General features: G+C 45.1%; 1 protein-coding gene across 1 annotated transcript in view; it reads right to left on the bottom strand.

Moving 5' to 3' along the window:
• The window catches only part of CA14 (carbonic anhydrase 14), a 76,544-nt gene extending 64,984 nt beyond the window's left edge, over positions 1–11,560 (bottom strand). Inside the window, exons 1-2 of the mRNA XM_069218219.1 lie at positions 11,150–11,560; positions 3,613–3,633 (exon numbers count right to left, since the gene is read on the bottom strand). Coding sequence (XP_069074320.1) covers positions 3,613–3,633; positions 11,150–11,240 — 112 coding nt within the window. The 5' untranslated portion in view covers positions 11,241–11,560. The remainder of the gene's footprint in view (positions 1–3,612; positions 3,634–11,149) is intronic.
• Positions 11,561–21,200: the final 9,640 nt, after the last annotated feature.

Here is a 21,200-nt window from a genome sequence, read left to right as displayed (position 1 = left end):
TTCATGCAAGTACTCAGATGCTGTACCTGTGTACCATTAGCTTACCTTTGTTTAGTAACCATACATTCATGTTCTTTAAACCTGTCTCTGTGTACTTTAACCCTTTTTCCATGTACTCTTTAACTCTGTCCATGTACAGTAACCCTCTACCTGTCTACCTGAACTCGTCATCTGTCTACATAAACAAGCTCTGCATGTTCTAACCGAAAACCCTGCATCGCAGGCCTTGAATTAGCATTTTATGATCCACAAGGGCTTGTTATTACGATCTATCTGTGATCAGCAAGTTGCAGGCTTGTATCCCAGCAAGGGGGACTCAGCCTTCCTTCCTTCCGAGGTCGGTAAAAGGAGTACACATTCTGATTGTGGAAAAACTGTATAAATAAATATTGTACGCAAACCGCTTGAGATAAAAGCTCTATTAATAAGAATTCTTAAACTGCCTTGTCTGCGGTCTCCGTGTGAATGGTGGCTGAGAGATATTATACCCAGGTGCCTACAGGCAGAATAAACAAGTGCCAGACAGTGAGCGTGAGCTCCCTCTCTTCCACCCAGGCTGCCCCACCCCCAGTCACATGCACACAATTCCCTTTCAAACAGGGCCTAGGATGTCACTGGAGACTGGAATGAGCTGTATGTTTGTACAGTGGACAGTACAGCAGCACAAATAATACATGCTACGGCAGGGCACAAGTCCTAAAAAAAGAACTGGGGGGACTAACCAAGTTAGGCAGTATGCAAGTGACATCATGGTGTGTGACATCACGATGCAACATCACGCCATCACAGGAAGTGACAGCACAACCCATTACCTCACAGGAAGTGGCATCACAAGAAATGACATCAGATCCTAACTCTTCATGCACGTTTTGCAGGTCTATCATGAGTACATATGAGATTTAACAAATTAGATTTTGTGTCTGGTTTGTGCCAAAATCATGATGCAACACAACACAATATGAGGTCCTCAATTTATAAATGTATGTTTTAAAAACTCTGCCACAAAAAAGTTTGCAACAAGGAGAAATGTAGCAGTAAATCTATTCTGCTTAATTGGTTGCAAAATTTGCATTTTTAAATTTCTTATAGGGTTAAAGTATCTGCTGTATAGATAATTGCGCGCCCAGTACATCCCAGGGAACAATAATAATGGTAAGATAACTTTGGAGGGTAACGCATTTGCAGGTGATATTCTCTAGTCACAATTTTGAATCAACGTAGCGTAGAGGGTTAATGTGTCTCCCGCAAAGCATCTGCAGATGACAGATTTTTATTTTATGTTGCTTAGTAAGTGAGTTACTGCTTTTAACACAGGCACTCTTTTGTTACTTGCAGTTTATAAAATGTAATCCTCATAATATAGCAAAGCAAGCAATGAAGGAAATATGATTGCTACACCTTGTAACCCTCACTGTCTTATGTAAGACACCTTGGACATTGATTTACACATTTATAAAATGTATTGTCAATGTATAAGTGTACGTCCAATGTGAAGCTTTCTGACACCCTACATTGGGATGAGTAACGCTATAAAAGAAATAAAATAAAATAGTGGTATTTAAATTGTTATTTGTCTAAATAATGGGACAGGCTGACACATCTGACATTCTTACAGCGCATGCAGATCTCTTATATATAGGGGCTGAACACCATAAAAAGAATGCCTCTCTTAAATATTTCTGAAGTGATAATAACAAGCTGTGCGTCTTTGTTTCCTCTCCCCTGCATTTGCCGCTAGTTGTGAGGCTCATGTAGATCCCAGCCAGGACAGTGGAACAAAAGGAGGCCTACTGGCCCCTTAAATTCGGCCCTTGTTATGGGCCCAGCAGGAGTCTGAAACATGAAAGCCTGTTGGTGCCTGCACCTTGCTGCTCGAAACAAGAGCAGATAAGTTGCAGGCACTGCTGAATGTGTCCAGGTGTCTGAAAATGACACAGGGACAATTGCAGCATATTTCAGTGGGGCCCACTTCTTGCAGGGTGGCGGTGTCCGCCCTGTGAAAATAGTGGGTGGGTGCCGTGTACCTGGGTGTACCCCCGACTTGTGCCCTGCGCTACGGTGATGAAATGCCACCTAGGTACCTGTTTTGGGTGCACGCCGTCAGCATCCTCTCTTCTGAGAAAAGGTCAGCCCTGCACCTGCTGTGGCATTTTAAGCCTGGATTTGGTTGGGTCTGCTCGGAAGGTCATGGGAAGCCCAGAGCTGCCCTGTACTGCTCCGGTCGCTTCGTTCCAGAGTGAGCTAAGCCTCTCAGTGGGGCCCAGCCTTGGCAGGAGGACAAAACTCGGCAGTGTCCTATTTGCATCTCAATGGAACCTTTGCTGCTGTAATTAGTTTTCGGGAAACATTTCCAAACTCCGAGAGCAGGGATAAAGGCACACACCCCCCCTGCGATCCCAGTCTTGGACCTCATTTGCAGCACAAGAAGGCGCCCCTGCTCAGAAAGACTTCTATGGCTGGCGCAGGCGGTGATGTCATCGAGCCCTGGAAGTCATTCGGAACCAGGAGAGCTTGGCATGTGACTGACTCTTCTGTACACATTCCCCTTGCAGAGCCAAGTGTGGAATGTGTTACTTTCAATGCCGCCCGCTACTGTTCTCTCTTATTATCCTGTCTGCTTTCCTTCCCACTGCACATCATCTGTAAACTCCATAGATCTGCAAGCATCTCTTTCTCTGTCACATTCTCATTGTATTACGATTTTTATACGCAACAGGGGAGCAGTTAATCTTCATAAGACCTCTGTGGGTCACAAGTCTGAGGTAATGCTTAATTTGTGCTGGTCTTTCCTTTAATTTTCGATTTTTTGTGTTTTCTTTAAATTGTCTTTCTTTAAAATTGGTTTTCCATAATTTGGTTTCCTCCAAAGTGGTTTCTCAATTTTTGTTTTCCATTAAATCACACACATCCTGCAGACAGGAACTGGGCAGAAGGAACGGCCTTGGTGGCACTTACCTACTTGCAAACTATAATGGTTTCATTAAAGAAACGTTTTTCAGACTCCTTCCCGGCTCTTTCTTTTTCCACACTATGATTCCACCTACTATGTCGAGCTTTCAGACTAAGCTTTTCGTCGATGGTAACAATGGGGCCTCTGCTGACGGAAAACCTACTGTGCACCCCACTCTGAATGAGGTGGGCACATTGAGAGTCAGTCAGCCTGAAAATTTACTGATTAACACGTGTCCTTGGATACAATATTAATACTGAAATTAGAGTTAAATTCTGAAGACAACTGAGCTATAAGTCCAAGGAAAAAGCCAACAGTTATTTTCTGGAAACGTCAATGCTATTTCAGTATCATCATATTGTTTTATATACTAGCATTTGTATAGTCATGTGTACAAATGGGTCGGGTTTTGTAGTTCTGTATTGTTAGGTCTGTGCTTGTCTTGTCCAGTCTGTCAAGCTTTGTACTGCCTCTGTGCTAAATATATGCTTGGAACAATTCAGAAAAATAAATGGAGCCCTGTATTGCATTTTGCATGGCTCAAAGGCCTTCTGGGTTATTGTTTACGAATACAAAATGGCTTTTAATAGCAAGAAGAAATCCTGTAATACTCACGTAGGAGAACTTTCCAAGGGTCATTTCCAGATTTGCACTTGGCTTACCTGCGTACGTCCACGGGGAGCCTGAGAAAAAACAAATACATGCAATTATCATGTTATTAGTTTGAGGAATTGATGTTTTTTCCTGTTTACAGGAGACAGAGTTTTTCAAGCAATCTTCCTCGAATCAAAGGTCAAAAGCCACCATGTAACCTCATAGTAAATTAGTGCTAGCCTTGTGGTAACTCAGTAACTTATTTTACTTGTAAATACCTCCGACCTGCTCCCTTCTGGGTAGATTAGTGTACAATCTGGACAAAAAAAACCTGTTCTGAACTTTGAGATCTGGTTACCATTTGAGACAATTTAGTTTCTAGCACAGTATTATAAACATACACGTGTTTCCATTGATCAAAGGATGTAGAGCCATGAGGCCTGCAGCATCTTTGGCTTGAAGCAGAGTTTGCATCCATCCTGCTAAGAAGGCCTTGAAGTCACTACTTCTCAAATAAAGCGGACAATTTAAAAATTCTGCACCATTTTGTGCGCTAACTACCTCAGTTAAAAAAACAGCCTCACAGTGCTTATTTTTTTATAGGTGTTTTCCCGTGTTATATGTGGAGTATTGCAGGAGGATCTTTAACTTGTGGTCTTGCTGTAGGTTCATCTTATTTACTTGTTTTTGGAACATGATACTTTGAGCAGCTTTAGGCTGCTTCAAATATGTCTACAAACATAAACATACTAAAACATATTACATTCAAACCTAGAATTTCAGACACAGTGCCCGATTTACTGCTTGACTCATGCAGTAGCTTCTACCGGGGTGGCAGAGTATATTAACTCTGCCATCCTCGCGACCCAGTGGTTATCTCGGTACCTTGAAAGGAGCCACCCTCAAAGAGGTTCGGCTACAAGGGTGTCTGAAGTATATTTTTAAACAACCTAAAAGTTGTATTTGTCCTTCATGGAATTCAAATTTGTACATTTTTTAAAGGTCCCAGGGATATCAGGGGTTGGACATTTCATGGTACAAAAATGCCACAAAGCTGTCATTTTAACTTCCTAAACTCACTGCCAACCAGACCATAACGTCGGCCTCCCAGGATCTGCAAGCTACAGGGCTAAGTATATCAGCTTTGCTGTGCATCACTTCGTATACAAGCCCCTTCCACATAAACTCTTCTTTCCTTGTCCGAAACATGAATAAGATTGCCTACAGTTTTGCCCGGCCCTGAACACCAAGCTTCTAATATCACCCTAAGACCCAAAGGCCATATAAACGCCCAGGAATGATGGGGATCGACTCACTGATGTGGTCTTTTGACGTTCCACCAAGAAGAACTTCTGCATTCATTCTTTCTATATGTGAGTGCTTTGAAGCAGGACCTTGTATACAAACCGCAAATACCATAATATAGTCATTTTGTGACTGATAATCTTTTTTATATATTTTTTAATTGATTTTGCAATCAGAAAAATATATTATATATCATACATTTTTCATACACTTTACTATGTATCAAGTAACAGTCATCAGATATCAGCAACATAGATCGAATGAATCAGTAGACTGTAACTGACAATCTTAAAGAAATTGGCCCTCATTACGAGTTTGGTGGGCGGCGGAGGCCGCCCGCCGAACTCGTACTGCCATCTAACTGCCAGTGCGGCCAGACCCCCGCCTGCCCTATTACAAGTTTCCCGCTTGGCCGGCAGGCGGAAACAGCGTTTCTGCCCGCCACCCCAGCGGGAAACAGGGCCTTAACATTGATGCCGGCTCGATTACGAGCCAGCGGCAATTTGGCGGTGCGGCGGGTGCAGAAGCACCAGCTATGCTTTCCACTTCCCGTAATTCAGGCAGTGGAAAGCGCAACGGGGCTGTCTGTGTGGGCGTCTGCACTGCCCATGTCAAGTGCATGGGCAGTGCAGGGGGCCCGACTGCCCCATTTCATCAGCCTTTTCATGGCGGTCCAACTGCGGATTGGGGAGTCGTAATCCCCAGTGCCACCCTGGTAGAGTACAACCGCCGAGACCGCCTGGCTGTCGACAACCTGGCGGTGTCGGCGGTCGGACGTGGGGGCTCCACCACGGTCATAACAGGCTCCTTTAACTGCCCTGAGCTGTGCATCAAACTTGTCCTAAAAGCTCATGTTGAAGTTCAGACGCTACAACAAATCTGGCGTTAGCATCTGTGCTAAGGTGACAGTTAGTGCGCAGAGTGTGATTACATTTTTAAGTGAAAATATGTTCCCACTTTCTCCTTTTATAACATTTCTATTTGCAACTTCTCTTCTGCTCATCCTCTTTTTCACTTTCTTCAGCTCCTTACTTCTGTCTCTAGAACATTTCATTTACTCCCCTCTCCGCCTCATCGCGATACTCTAGTCTCTCCACACTATACCCATACGTAAATATTCATCCAGCCAGGGCAATGCGGACCAGGACTGTGTTATCAGGAGACTTGCACACATTTGACAGGCTACGAGGAGTACCGCGGCAACCTAGTCCTGCATGTGCTTATGTAATGCATCATTTAGTGAAATAGCAAAACCCTTTCACTCTATAAAAACCAAAACTATTGTCCTTGTCACTACCCACATATTAAACTGTGTTTTAGTCTTAGCTATACCCCTCGCTCTACACCACAAACCCCTATGTTCCCCTAAAATCAAGCTGGGTCATGGGTCCAGATTATGGCGGTCAGTCTGGCCGCGGCGGGCGGCGGTAGCCGCCCGCCATGCGGTCACCACCATCTGGCCGCACCGCGGTCAATAGACCGCAGCGGACATTCTGGCTTTCCCGCTGGGCCAGCGGGCGCCCGCCAAAGGAGCACCCGCCGGTCCAGCGGGGAAGGCCCTGCAACACAGAGGCCGGCTCCGAATGGAGCCAGCGGTGTTGCAGGGGTGCGACGGGTGCAGTTGCACCCGTCGCGATTTTCACTGTCTGCTAAGCAGACAGTGAAAATCATGCTGGGGCCCTGTTAGGGGGCCCCTGCACTGCCCATGCCAGTGGCCCCCAGGGGCCCCACGACACCTGTTCCCACCATCCTGTTCCTGGCGGTAAAAACCGCCAGAAACAGGGTGGCGGGAAGGGGGTCGGAATCTCCATGGCGCCATGGAGATTCAGCCCAGACAGGGGAAATCCGGCGGGAAACCGCCGGATCCCCTTTTCTGACCGCGGCTTTACCGCCGCGGTCAGAATGGGCAGGGAAGCACCGCCAGCCTGTTGCCGGTGCTTCCGTGGTCATCCACCCTGGCGGTCGATGACCGCCAGGGTTGGAATGACCCCCTATGTGTGCTCTTTGTAAATCCATACAGTGAAAACAAAACACACCAAAACTAAACCTGCAAACGTGGTAAGTAAATATTTAAAATTGCTTAATGTAAGTCACTTTCAAAATGGGCTGCTAAAAGCAGATTCCTGATCTCCTGACTGGAGCCCCTACAAGGGACTAGAATGTCAGAGACTATGGTCAATGATCAGCTAATCACTGTAATCTTTCAGAACAATTTTACTTGAAAGGAATTTGGAAGGGTATTCCTCTGCTTCAATGAATGAATAAGTGCCATTGCTGTGTTCACACAGAGATGCTTTTAATACAGTGCACTAACCCTCTCAGAAGACATGTCAGACCCCATTTGGAAGTCAACGGGGTAGATAGAAGCTACTGGGAATTATCCATGTGGCTAAGTTTGTTAGCCACCGGTGCTCTGGTCCAGACTTACTTTGGCTTTGCAAACAGGGTCTTCCACACTTGACTTTCAGGGTAGCAAGTGTGAGCTTTTGGAGGCTTCTCAGGGAGGCAGCGTGGGGCGCATCAGTTCAGAACTCAACAATCAACCAACATACACTATCATTTAATGTCTAGTCCAATGCTTGTCATGTAGGAAAATGAGGTACTCTTTAATCACACAACAATACTAAATACTATGCTGTTCAACTTAGTACACAAGCAGGTAACACGGATGGCACTATTCCGATGTGGTGCTACACGCTTTGGGCTGCCTTATGCTAAACCCTTACTGTGTGTCCCCAGGGTGGCTGTCCCATCCAGTACTTGTGGCAAAAACATGAGTAAGGCACAGGTGCAGTCTCAAATGCCATGCATTAGTCAATTGTGCACCCAGTTCACTTTCATTCAAGTCTCTTACCCATGGTAGTATAGTGGGTAAAACATTAGTCTCGTAGACTTGTATTCCTTCCCATGGCCAGGATTGTGGCCTGTGAGGACAGTCCCAAGGTCTCTGTGCAGGTCAAGTAGAGCCCTCTCTTTGTGCGTGCAGGTTCCCGGATCTTACTCTGTAGTGTAGCTGATTGTCATGTTGAGTGTAGATGTGGCCCCACTGCTGTGGCTTCATTCAACCATGAAGCAAGTCTGGGCCCTCAATCGGGGTGTGCCGGCAATCACAGCAGATTCAGCCCCATTCATGATGACTTTGTCCGTAATGCTGATATTATCGTCACCGCAGACGCAGCACTGACTGGGCTTATTCAGGCAGTTGTATCCCTTATCGGGTTGATGTCATCAGCATGGCACGTACACCTTGGCCTGGCCAGACCTGGAAGTTGTAGCCTTGATCATGCTGATGTCCTCAACACAGCAGGTGCAGCCATAACTGGGCTGGAAAAGGCAGCTGAAGTCCAGTTTGGGTTGATGTCAACACTAGATTCCGCCATGACCAAGTTGGAACAGGAGGCTGTGTCCCCCTCACATCTGAGAGCCAGGTTGTCACTTCACCAGCCCTGGTCACAAGCAGTTCTTCGATTACTCTGCAGAGCACTCCCTTGATCTTGTGAGAAGTGGAACAAAGTGAGGGTGTTTGGTTCCCACGTTTGCACACATTATCCAGATAGAGGGTGTAGATCCACTGTCTCAAGCTTCAAGACCTGTTTGAGGTGGGTCTTCTTTCTGCTGACCTTCTCGGGCGGCTATCCGCACACTTCCTTTATGCAGAGTCATGCTTTTCACAGCAGGCCGCCCTGAGGCTGTCGCCAGACTGCAGCACTCACACACAGACACAATGAAGTGTGAGGTGTCCGGCCTGCCTGTCATCAGCCTCTCTGAAGCAGTAATCAGGGATAGACAAAGGGCATGCCTGGCAAATAACCTTCCTCGCCTATTGTAACAGAATCTACAGTCCCACCCCTCACCCCTACCAACCAAATGGCAGTGCTGAGGAAGAACTTAAAAGCACCTCCTTGCCAACAACCTTTCTCATGAGGTTTCTAAAGGTAGTCCTGTTTCCATCCTTTTCACTGTAATGTCTGATCCCCATTCTCCAGCAAAAGGAATGCAGACAATATTCTTACATTGGCTGGGGAAGTTGTCCTCATCCTATGTATTGTATTGTACTATGGTGTGCCACTGTGCCATGCAGGAGCCTCCAAAATGGATCCCGCTGGTCTCATTGTTCAGGCTCTCTCACACACAGAGCCCTATTGCTACACATGTACTACACATACTCGACATACATTCAGAATACCAGTGAAGGGTTCTGGGCAGACACATGACAGTGGAACTTGCCTTAGTGGGCTCTATAGGCCACACTCTCAGTGGCACAGGTGACAAAGTGACAATGTCAGTTTCTAAAAACAAAGGTATGCTGCCATCACGGCTGTAACTGCTATTCCCAGGAGAGGACAGTAGTCCTCTATCCATTATGATGGCATGCCTGGTGCACCCCTACTGATCAAAGGAAAAGTCCAGCACTTCACATAGTCAGGGACTCAGTGCACTTGGTCAGATTAGCATGATGCTTGGTCCAAATTAAAAAATCAGGTTACAGCCTGTAAATGCCTTAGGGCACCGAGGGTAAGGGATCGTGCCTCTCTCTATACCATGTGTGGGAAGTTCCTGTCTCAACGACATGTGACAGCTAATCCCAACAAAAGTCAGTTGTTATAGAATATTTAGACATCAGAGCTAGCTTGCAAATGGTTACTGTATCACAGCTACATCTGATGTCACAGGCAACTTGATATTTGGAAACGTAAAGGATATATTAGTACTCTGTATACTATGAACAACTTTGTTTCATGCTATATATGTTCAATTTGTTAACGTCAGTTGATCATCATTGACAGATATCGATTAAACATGTTTCATTAACACCACAATACAGAGACAAGAGGGCTGCCAATAAAAAACATTGTTGCAGGAAAACGTTATTGATTGAAGTACAACGGTAACTGCGTTCATTACAGATATTGCAATGCCTGTCAACAGATTACATCGGAATGAGATCCGGCAAGGCACCTTCTCTACATAAAATTGACAAAATTCGAAATTTCACCCACAAAGATTTCTTGATTGCAGTTACAATACTGAAACGAAAAATGAAAATGGAAACAGCTTTCAGAGGCTCTTATTTTATGCACAGGGTTAATTTTAGGATCGGGTGCCCAAGGAATAGCCAAATCCATCCAGTCTTTCTGTATACCACAGTAATGTCCGGAGTAAATGTACACACAATAGAGTGCAAGGCACATTATTTCTGTATTTCTTGGTTGTTCTGAAAGTGCAACTTCATTGGACTATTCAGCAGGTCAAAGATCCCATCTGTAATTGATTTGACATCACATCTGTACTGGCAGTCTTTGTCTCTCGATTTTGAATTCTTGCTTTGAAAATTAAAATCACCTATGATCAGATATGAATGAGTCCGAGTATTTAATTATCGAACGGTGATATGATTGTTTTAATCTCTTCTTTCCCACTTGCCCAAATTGTGTGATCCTGAGCAGGCCACTTTCCTTCCACGTGCTTCTGTGCTCTTATTTACGTATATTAATTAGGAATACAAAAAGAGGTTTTCCATGAGATGATGGTGGACATTAAAAGCCTCGTGAAGCTTGATTTTCTATCTGACCTTGGATGCCTCATATCAACTAAATATATACTGATTTTCAGTGTCCCCCCCCCCCCACCCTCAGTGTTACATAGTTAAACTGCGCAGAAAGAGTGTTTTCACACCTCAGATATAATGATGTTCCGCCGACCCCAAGGTACAGCAGTATAGAGAGGACATGTGGCCTCAGTACAGAGCCCTGACTGTGAATGCCCCCTGGTGCTCTGCCGAACCTGCGTGCATGTGATAAATACCCCCGTGTATCTGATTATAAGGATGTCATCAAAGCAGTATTATGACCATCGAGAGGACTCGGAAAGAAAAATTTAGAAGAAAGGGGGCCTGATAACATGAACTGAATTTCTTTTCATGTTAAAGCGTCATTGGGTTTGTCCTCAGGGAGATGCTTGTAGGACGGTGCGTTGTGCCTGGCACCAGTTATTGTAATGCCTCGACTCATCTGTAGCCTTTTTTGCTAACTCTTTTTTTAAATTAATTTTCCTTTAAATGGTGAAGTAGTCAGTTTTACATTACAGCGTACGGGGTTTTACTTCTTTGGAAATCGAACTGCCAAAAGTATCACTTCGTGGCAGAAAAATGAGGTTCACGATAACTCAGGTTAAGTGAAAAACAAGTAGCTTAATATAATGCGGCTGTGGCCACGAAATCAGGATCCCTCACTACCCTGTGCAATAGTAATCAAGCATCACACATAGCGGACAACACGCATGGATGAATGGAGCACTCACCTCCACCGCCAGCGGGCACCAACGAGATGCCCTGGCAGAGCACCAGGACTGCCAGCACCCAGCGAGCAGGTGCCAGGCTCGGAGGAGACATCTTTCTGTGGCCCTGTCGGTGCCTCTCTGTGCCCACCGGTGCATCCGCTGCCAGGGTGGCACTGGTCACCCTGGCATCCAGCGAGAAAGCTCTGAAGTTTTCTTTTCAGCTCTTCCCACCCACCCCTATTCAGATTTTTTTTTTTTTTACTCCAAAGCTCAGACCGCTTCACAATTAGCATTCAAGCGGCGGGGGCACGCAGCATTAACCCCTAGAGGCCCAGATGCAGCGTGGCGGATGAGACATAGCGCTTGGATAAATACCGCAGGCCCATAAGTCACTCATTGCTGGTGTTTGCACCTGCTGAGCTTCAGGGCAGTGCATAATTAAGGTCCCTGTGAGGAAAAAGGGGTTCCGGGGAAGCAGTTGCCCCATCTCCTGAACTTTACGTTCTGACGACCCCCCACTAATCGTGCCCTGTGGGTAATGGTGTGCGCTCCACCGGACAACAATGCCGCTTCGTGGGGGCCTCTGGGTCTGTGGGAAACTTTCACTCTGCGACTGCCCTGCAAGAAATGCTGCTTAGGACAGCGATCTGCAGGAAAATCACACGCTGTCCGCACGGTTACCCTTGTGAACTCTGGTGTCTGCGCTGCGGCCCATCGGAGGGCGGGAGCGGCGAGGCCTTTACAGGCCCCAGGCCTCGCTGTGCGCCTCCCGAGCAGGTCACCTATATCGGCGCAGTTTTCACTTTTTAACTAGAACTTCTTGTTAATGGCGGGGACTGCGGGATCGTCAGAAGCATCATCTCGTCTCTGCGTCCTTTGTATTGTGCACTCGTTAGTGTTTCTGTTGAGAAGACAAACTGAGGCACAGAGACGGGGACAGGGCGCGATGGGAGAGACATCTTAAGAGATGGAGAGACAACACACCAAGACAGGACAGGAAGAGACACAAGTGACATAGAAGGGAACATGAGAAACAGAGAGACACTCGAATTCAGCACGAGACACAGCAAGACAGGACAAGACAGACCGACACGGGGACACGGCGAGGAGAGAAACAGGGATACGGAGACAGCACATGGAGACAAGGAGAGCTCGTCAGGAGAGACGCGTGTAGACTGAGACAGACTGGAGACAAATTGAAACACTGTTGGAGACAAGAAAAATTGAGATTGCCGTGGGAAAGGTCAGTCTGGGACAGAAAATAGGCCAAGGCACCAGAATAAAAGTGCTCCATTTAGTGAATTAAATAGCTAAAAAAGTGACGAGTTTGCAAATTGGGGCAGTCGTGAACTTGTAAAGGCACGTTCTTTGGGGAAGTGGTTTGTGCGTAAGGCAGATTGCACGAATTTGAGCTTGCTACAAGCAACCTGTGTGGTAATATCAGGGAAATAAATAGTAAAAACCGGCAAATTGGCCCATGAAACAGGCCTACAAACAGCCAAACAAAAACGCTAAAACATTGACCTGTTGGACCAGCCTGTTGGCCACTGTCTTATTGCCTTATAGGCCAGTCCGACTCTGGACATGGGCATGCAGAGACAAGAGAAATGTGTATACAGAGACATACATGGAGACATAGGAAGACAGCCACAGGGGCATGGCAAGACAAGAGAGTCACATGAAGACACATACACTTGTAGACACCAACTTAAGCTCCTAAAATCACCTAAGAAGTTTTTGTTTTAGCTGGAATGGATTCTGTAGAGTTGATACTGTTTCATATTCTCAATTAGAATAATACACAGATATTACCAATGTATGTGAGTTTTTGAGACCACGAAAAAACAATGTGACCGTCATCAATCCGCTTAAAAAAATTATTTGGTAAAAAAATGATACTGCTTTAGTGTTCAGTGGCTCCAAAAGTACACGCTACTCCTTCATATGGGTCAGTTTACATGTCTCTCACCAGTTATCTCATTTTGATGTAGGAAAAGCAACTAAACAACTAAACAACTACCAGGCTACTTTTGGGTTCCTGCAGCAGCCAGAAGTGACTGGCAGATTCTTTGTCAGTACACGCGATTACCAATGATGTCCCAGGTCCATAATAATATTGTATTGCAATTCGATAACCAGGTTAGTCCAATAGGATTCTTAACTCTCTCAAGGTAGTGAAGGCAAACAGGCAAGGCTTTCTCTAGGAGACTAAAAAATAATAAGGTGATAGGAGGAATGCATCTATTAATCTCACCATTGGCAGTCACTTGGTCCTCATTCCAGACCATCATTTTTGCCTACTGACAAAGAACTGCCTTTGCACTTAACACCATTCTAGACAAGGACTTGCCTAGAGCAAATCAGTCTTGGTCCTTCTCCAGTTGAAACAGTCCATCCCGAACTGTCAGACCAGGTCTCTTCCAGATGAGAACACATGCAGTCCTAGACTGGTTTCAACCTACTTAGGTCTCGTCATTGAGGTATAGCTTGAGTCATCTGGCAAAGTAAGCACAGAGCCAAAACTGGGCATTTCAGTCGTACTTAGGGCATATACTACAAAAACAACGTGGTGATGGAAGGAATGCTTGAATTAATCTCAGTCACTTGTAGTCACCCTGACAGCATCCCTTTTCACCCACTGGGCCTTTCTGGACAAAGACCTGCCTTATGCAAGTGAGTCGTGGTCCGAACTGTCCAGCTCTAACTGCTAGGCCAGGTCTCCTGTAGATGTGAACACAAATAACCCCGTACCAGTTTCGACCTACATAAAGCAAGCTTTTGTGTAGATTGATTGGCATGGTGGGCAAACACAATGGATTGGAATGCGGCCCAAGCAGTTGCTAGTGGCCCAGATTAAGTCAAGCATTCCATCTGTCCCCTTGTTATTCTTGCAGTTAATGCCCTAAATGCGCAGGGTATTCCCAGACATGGGTCCCGTGCTCGCTGTGCTATAGGACACAAGCTACACTCTACTGATGAGCCCCATTTAGGATGAAATGATTTTGGGGATGCTTTTGGTTTCTTTTGGAGATGTCCATTACCACAGGAGAGGCTATTCTCATATCTAATTTTCTCTAGTACTTCATTTCAGAGAATACTAGCGGAAGGATGGAAACTAAGAAATCTGTTAGGTTTTATAAAAGGAGCGTCACCGATGAGTACCACCATTGGCATGCTTCATCATTGAGTCCTGAGTCCTCACCCAATATACCTAGTGTATATGAGTGGGCTCGACGCTGTTGGTTAGCGGAGCTCTTATTACCAATGGATCTAAAATTAAAATTGCCTCCAGGTTTTCCTAGCACCAAATGATAATTCTCTTTATTCAGGATACCTTTGGCAAGGTTGAAAAAAACAAGGAAATATGTTTTTAGGGTATGCCATCTACCCCAACAGCCTTGGTCGACATGTTTCAGCCAATTTTATCACCCAAAAGGGTCATCTGGCTTTCTTCTGGAAAAAGTATGCACTAGAGGCCCTGGATGTTAAAAGTCGTATGACACTATTTATGTACATTAATCAGCTGTGACAATCTCACATGCTCAATCTCATGCATACTAGTACTAACCATAATCTGGGGATTTCCTTATTTTCAGTCTGAAACAATAGATACAAGAGACACTGGTTATCATTTTGTCATGCTCTGTATGAATAACCAATTATTATTCAAAATATTTTACTTAAAAATGAGTATTCATGCAACTACTTGTACTGTCATCACTCATTAATGTAGACTCACTAACCCAGTATTAACGGCGCGTATACTGATCAACACATTACAGCTGTGGTGTTCACTCTTGTGTGAAAATTCATGCAGATTGATCATATATCAGGACCTACTCTGATTATATGTGTCTAATGGTCAATAGGGTCTTCGAGGTGGGTGGGCACTGTAGTCACACACTCTAAAGGAAATACACTCAATCAGCGTGTTTGTTAAATAAAGAGAGAGTATTCTTAGCATAATAGGGGTAGCCGAAAAAAGTCCCCGTGACTTACCTTGTCAAGGATTTGTGTCCGCCAGCATACCAAAGGCTTCCTCCGAGCCTTGCATGTTAAAATGCTGTCATTCATGTGGGGGTATAAAGGTTGTCTCTTCCTGGTCGTGCATGTCTACATCATTGCACAGTCTAATGGCTCCAGGGAGGTGTAGTCCCCGTTTATGATTGTTAGAACTCTCTTCTTGGAAGCACAGGGCATCTAAAACCGTGACAATGTCACCGCGTGTCCGGAAGGTTCTTCAGAACTGTAGTAATGAACCAACTCCTCAGCGACAAAGACAGCCCTTTCTTTCTGGCCATGTATGCCTACCTCCGCACGCAGCCCGTAAACTCTGCAGAGAAGTCGTTCCTATTTGTCTTTGTCTAGATTCACCTACAGGACATGCAGTGTGTCTAGACACGTGCCGACACCACCTGCGATTAAAGGAATCTAGAGAAATGTAGTACTGATTTGATTCCTTAATGTGCAAAAAGTGTGCATGATATCAGAAGATGAATTGAGCCAATTCTTAAGGCGTTACCAATTGGCATCCCTGTCTCTTATAGAAGATATACAATTTAAAGAAATAATTACAGGAAGCTGATGGTATTCTCTCTGTGTTGCTTCTTACTCCCTAACTTGGTTGTCACAATTGCTTCTGGAGGTGGCCTCACTTGGCAGGCAGGGTTGGTACTAATTTGAATAAGGTGGATCTTTATCTAGGGTGGCATGGTTGGCGAAAAACAATGGATGTGAATGTGTCCTGAAATACTGCCAGTGTCTAAGATTAATTAAAGCATTCTATCCATCACACTGTTATTTATGCCTTTGAGTGCAACAGGTATGCCCAGACCTGGGTCCCATGCTCACTGTTCCATTGGACTCAAACTACATCCTACTGAAAAGCCCCAAATACAGCAAAACCAATCTGGGGCTGTTTGTGGTCCCTTTAGAAGAGGCCTTTGAATGGCAGTTCCCATGAGGAGCAGGGCCGATACCGATTTGCGTAAGGTGGGCTTTTACCTAGAGTGGTTTTCTGGCAAAACAATGGATTGGATGAGGCCTGAGTGATTCCCAATTGTTGAGATTGATTCAAGCATTCCATCCATCTCCTTGATGTTGTTTCTCAAGGAGGCAGCATAGGTTAGGAACCAGACTCCGTAGGACACAATACTTATCACTGTCACTTTTCTGGCAGCCATTTCTTCATCTTCACAAATATAAATGCCTTTTTAACACGTGAGCAAATAGATCAGATAAAAATAAGATACTCACAGAAAATTATAAGACCTTCTAGGCCGAGGTAGAACCCCCCCCAATAATTTTATACATCTGATTCAAACAGGGGTTTTGAAATCAGTGCATCCTCCTAGAACCAATAGAACTGTACCTTGGATGTGAAGAGAGACGTCCTTCTGGTACTTAAAGGGCAGAGTAGGGAACAATTTAGTCACTCTATAGGGTCAGGATGGACCAGGTACCATGAACGCCCACAATCTCTTGCGATGACAGATGAAGACACAGCTCCATGATCCAAATGATGCTCTGCTTTCCAAATTGCTTTTCTTTGCCAGCAAGGGTAAGAGAATTTCATGGCTCCAGGTGACCTCAGTATGTCGAGACATACATCGCCCATGTTGATCTTCCAGTCAGCTCGCCTTGTGTATGTTGGCCATGTAACTGGTTGGCTTCTCCTGGTTGGAGTACTCCAGCAGCTAAGCGCTCCTTCAACCTAGATGCCACAGCAACAAGACTTCAATTAAAATTCCTAGATTTAGCAAAGTTTAGACTGAATAACGACTCAGTATATGTTGCTCTTCTGGTCATATGTCTTCTTACATGCGCAGTCATCTACGGTGTCCAGACAATCTTTGGCTGCACAGTATTTATGATCCTCTGGTGGCCAACACAGGAAGCAAAAGATAACTAAAGGTGTACATGTCTTGAAGCTCAAATACTCTTCCCATCCTAGAGAGAATCATGTAATAGGCTGTTGTCCAGGTTTTGGTGGGCTTTGAAATCAAGAGTTTCCAGTCAGCTCAGTCTGGACTAATTCTAGTGGTTTCATTAGGCAAACTGAGACAGAACCTTCTATCGGATCCTATTTCCATCCCTTTTCACTGCAATACATGGTTTAATATGATAAAACTGTAGAACAGATATTAGCAAGCACCTCATTTCTTAAATGTATTACTTATTTAAAATGCTAGCTACTTATTACAACCGTTGGGAGTATAAAGTTACAGTATTTATAATTTTGAGTATTGGCTCAGATTTCAAAAGGACATGGACAGAGACGAAAACGCAAGTCAATGTTCTCGCTTTGGCGAAGAAGCAGTACCCACCATCACTCTGAAAGGGGGTGCACCTTGGGTATTGCCCAGAAAGCAGAGCTGTTAAGAGCAGAAGTCATTGAAGCAAACCCCCGTAATTGTCGATACATAGGGCTACCCAGAAATGTACAGAGCAAGGGGGCAAAGTTTTTCCAAAGTTGTTGAGAGGACGTTTGAACTAACACTAATACAAACTCAGGCTCACATACTAGCCAGTTAGTAATGAACCTTTCATCTGCAAAGGTATCTGAAAGCATTTGCATGCACAAAAATGTGAACTTAATGAAATTCTTAATCAACTCAGAGTGGTTTGTATTGTGCCCTGATGAAGGGCCAAAACAGACAGTTTTCTTTTCCGATGGCTATTGCAAGGTGCAACCCTGTCACACAGACCTCATGCAAACTGAGCTACACACAGGTTCATCGAAAGTTAGAATTGCCACTCATCCCTTTCCCTAGAGACACTCATTGGCACCCTACAACGACTAGTTTGATTTCTTTTTAGTTTTCACGTTTAATCCATTTTTCTTGCGCTGGTATCACTTTTATTCAAATAATGTTATAAAATGTCCTTCTTTTAGGTCTGGTATAGCAGTGCAGTTGTATGAATGATCTATTGTTATCGGTTCTTTAATATATGTATACAATGAGCATTGAATGGGCCTGGGGGAGTACTTCTCTCTCACATCATGCCATTGGGTGTTTGGTGTATCATTCCACCTCCTGTACAGTACCAACATTGCAATAAATGGGGAACTACTGTACACCAAGTCATCTCAAGTATTGCACTTTTATTACATTGAATCTTTTACTTCACTCAAGCATCTTATGCATAAGCAATCCTTTTTTCTGCAGCATTTTTACAGGCATGCTTTTAGCGGCGCTCAAATGTGAGCCTGGCATCAAGATGGCCACTAAACATGTGTGTCTCTTAGCAGATCAGAACAGCCTGACCCAAAGTATACCATTCCTAAATCTTGTGAGACCCTCAACAAAGCATGCAAACTCACATTTGATCAGGAGTGCATCTCAGAGCCAGACTGCACGATCTCCACCAACTCATGGACTGCAACCCAACTTGCAGCAATGTGCCTGCTGGCTTCTTCTCATCCAGGCACCAGCCCCCTCCTGTCTTCCAGCGCTCCCAGCAGTTCCTTTTCTTTCTGCCACTTGGACACTTCTGTTATCACCCATGCCCAGTGGCTCCTTCTCACCTATACCCTAGGTAACAGTTTAAGTTCTGCAGGAATGGCAACTCCTACTCATCCTGCCACTGAGCCACTACTAACAAGCACTGGCAAAGCTATGGGACATGGCTTTTAACTCAAAATGAAAGGCAGACCTATTGGCTTTGCAAAATGCTTGTTACATTTCTACATTATCCCCAGGAAACTGTTTTTGTATTACAGATGCAATGGACATCAGATGGATCAGATTACTTAATTTCATACATTTTAATGGCGTTACTCTCTTTTGTGAACTTGTATTATATTAAGTGAGCCCGGAAGTGCAGTTTGTACCCATCTTGTCTTTAAAAAGGAGCCGTACTGTGCCGTATTCCTGTAACACAAAATACTTCCTAGTATTGTGCACTGGTTTGGCTGAACGTATGTTATAAAAAAAATAACAGACCTGCATGGGGGCCAGGCATTGGCTGAAACATGTAGACCTCCAGAAGCCAGGGATAATAATATTCTCTAATAGCACTGCCACATGTTTTTAACTTTATCAGGAGGCACTGGTATTAGAGACTTTGCAAGAAGCGTTCAGTTCAGTATTTTTAACCCTAGATCCCCCTTTAAAAAAAAAAAATTGCTTCCTTGATGGTTAAGCCACCCAAATACAGCAGGTATAAGGGCGAGGACTCGATGACGAAGCATGCCACCGGTGAGTCCAGTGAGTGAGAGTCCTTTTAAAAACATAAAGCAATTTACCTCGAGGTAGGAAACGCAAGAGAATGTATTGATTGGAGTGCGTAGGGTAGGCTCTCTGGTAATTTTGTCAGGATAGGTGTGTGCCTCCGAAAGTATAAAATGTGCAGACTCTCAATTAGTTTACTATTAAAGAGTTTGAGGTTAGATTACTGACAAAAATGTAACCGTGTAACTTGTAATTCTCAGGATTTACACTAGAGGGCGGCATTATAAAAGAAGTAGTCGCTCCATAATTTAGTCGGCAAAAACTGTCCAGGGTGCCGTGACTATGAGCGTTCTTCATTGGTATTCACTTAGACCTTCTCATACAAAACCATGCACGGCCTTAACCCGCTTGAGTTTATTATATTATAATTTTAGGTCACCTGCAAAGACGGGTCGGCTTACATAGAAAGTTGGTACTTACTTGACCACCAAGTGACTATAATTGGGTCCTTGGGCAGATGCGGTCAGAGGTGTATGGAGCTTGGCGTGTGACTGTAAACCAGAGCATGCAATATAAAGTGTGTGGGCCAGCCACACCAGCCTTTCAGAGGAGAATCTGACAAGAGCTTGGCTCTGGGTCAGCAGCAGGGAGGGGCTCCTGTCATGGAACTATCTCTGGTTTAGTCCAGATGTCTTTTCAGATATGAGAATGAGATGTGCCTGACATTGCTCCTGTCTAGCGGCCATTTAGAAGGGACCTGAACACTGAAATGCACCGCGTCCCCAGTGCCTTAAGTGGAAATATAGACGTGCAGACACTCACTTTTCGGAGTACCCGTTTGTTCCTGGGAAGTGCCGGTACTCTCCCGTTAAATGTATTGCAGCAGAGCTGAGAAGTGCCGGTACTCTCGTTTCCCAACGAAAGTGCAGGTGCTCAGTACCTGCTAATTCAAAGCACTAAGGGCCATATTTATACTTTTTGACGCAAAACTGCGCTAACGCAGTTTTGCGTCAAAAAAATTAGCGCCGGCTAACGCCATTCTGAAGCGCCATGCGGGCGCCGTATTTATTCAATGACGTTAGCAGTGGTTAGCCGCCGGCACTGCCTGGTGTGCGTGAAAAAAAACAACGTACACCAGGCAGCGCCGGCGTAGGGGGATATGGAGCTTGGGTGCCAAAAAATGGGGCAAGTCAGGCTGAGGCAAATTTTTCGCCTCAACCCGATTTGCGCCATTTTTTTCGACTCCCAACCCCCATAGAAATGACTCCTGTGGAGTCATGCCCCCTTGCCCAATGGCCATGCCCAGGGGACTTCTGTCCCCTGGGCATGGTCATTGGGCATAGTGGCATGTAGGGGGGCACAAATCAGGCCCCCCTATGCCACAATTTTTTTTTTTTTAAAACACTTACCTGAACTTACCTTAATGTCCCTGGGATGGGTCCCTCCATCCTTGGGCGTCCTCCTGGGGTGGGCAAGGGTGACGGGGGGGACCCTGGGGGCATGGGAGGGCACCTCTGGGCTCCTTCCGATCCCACAGGTCCCTCAATGCCTGCCCTGACCAGGCGCTGAAAAACGGCGCAAAAGCGGCCGTACGTCAGTTTTTTTGACCCGCCCACTCCCGGGCGTGAATTTTGCCTGGGAGTGTAAATACGGCGCACATGCCTCGGAGTCACTTTTTTAGACGGGAACGCCTACCTTGCATATCATTAACGCAAAGTAGGTGTCCACGCTAAAAAATGACGCAAACTCCATGGACTTTGGCGCTAGACGCGTCTAACGCCAAAGTATAAATATGGAGTTAGTTTTGCGTCGGAATTGCGTCAAAAAAAACGACGCAATTCCGGCGCAAACAGAGTATAAATATGCCCCTAACTGTTCCTGCAGACGTTTCAGAGTAG

The sequence above is a fragment of the Pleurodeles waltl genome, chromosome 12, assembly GCF_031143425.1.
Source record: "Pleurodeles waltl isolate 20211129_DDA chromosome 12, aPleWal1.hap1.20221129, whole genome shotgun sequence".
NCBI classification, from domain to species: Eukaryota; Metazoa; Chordata; class Amphibia; order Caudata; family Salamandridae; genus Pleurodeles; species Pleurodeles waltl.
This window is presented reverse-complemented; position numbering and strand designations above follow the sequence as displayed.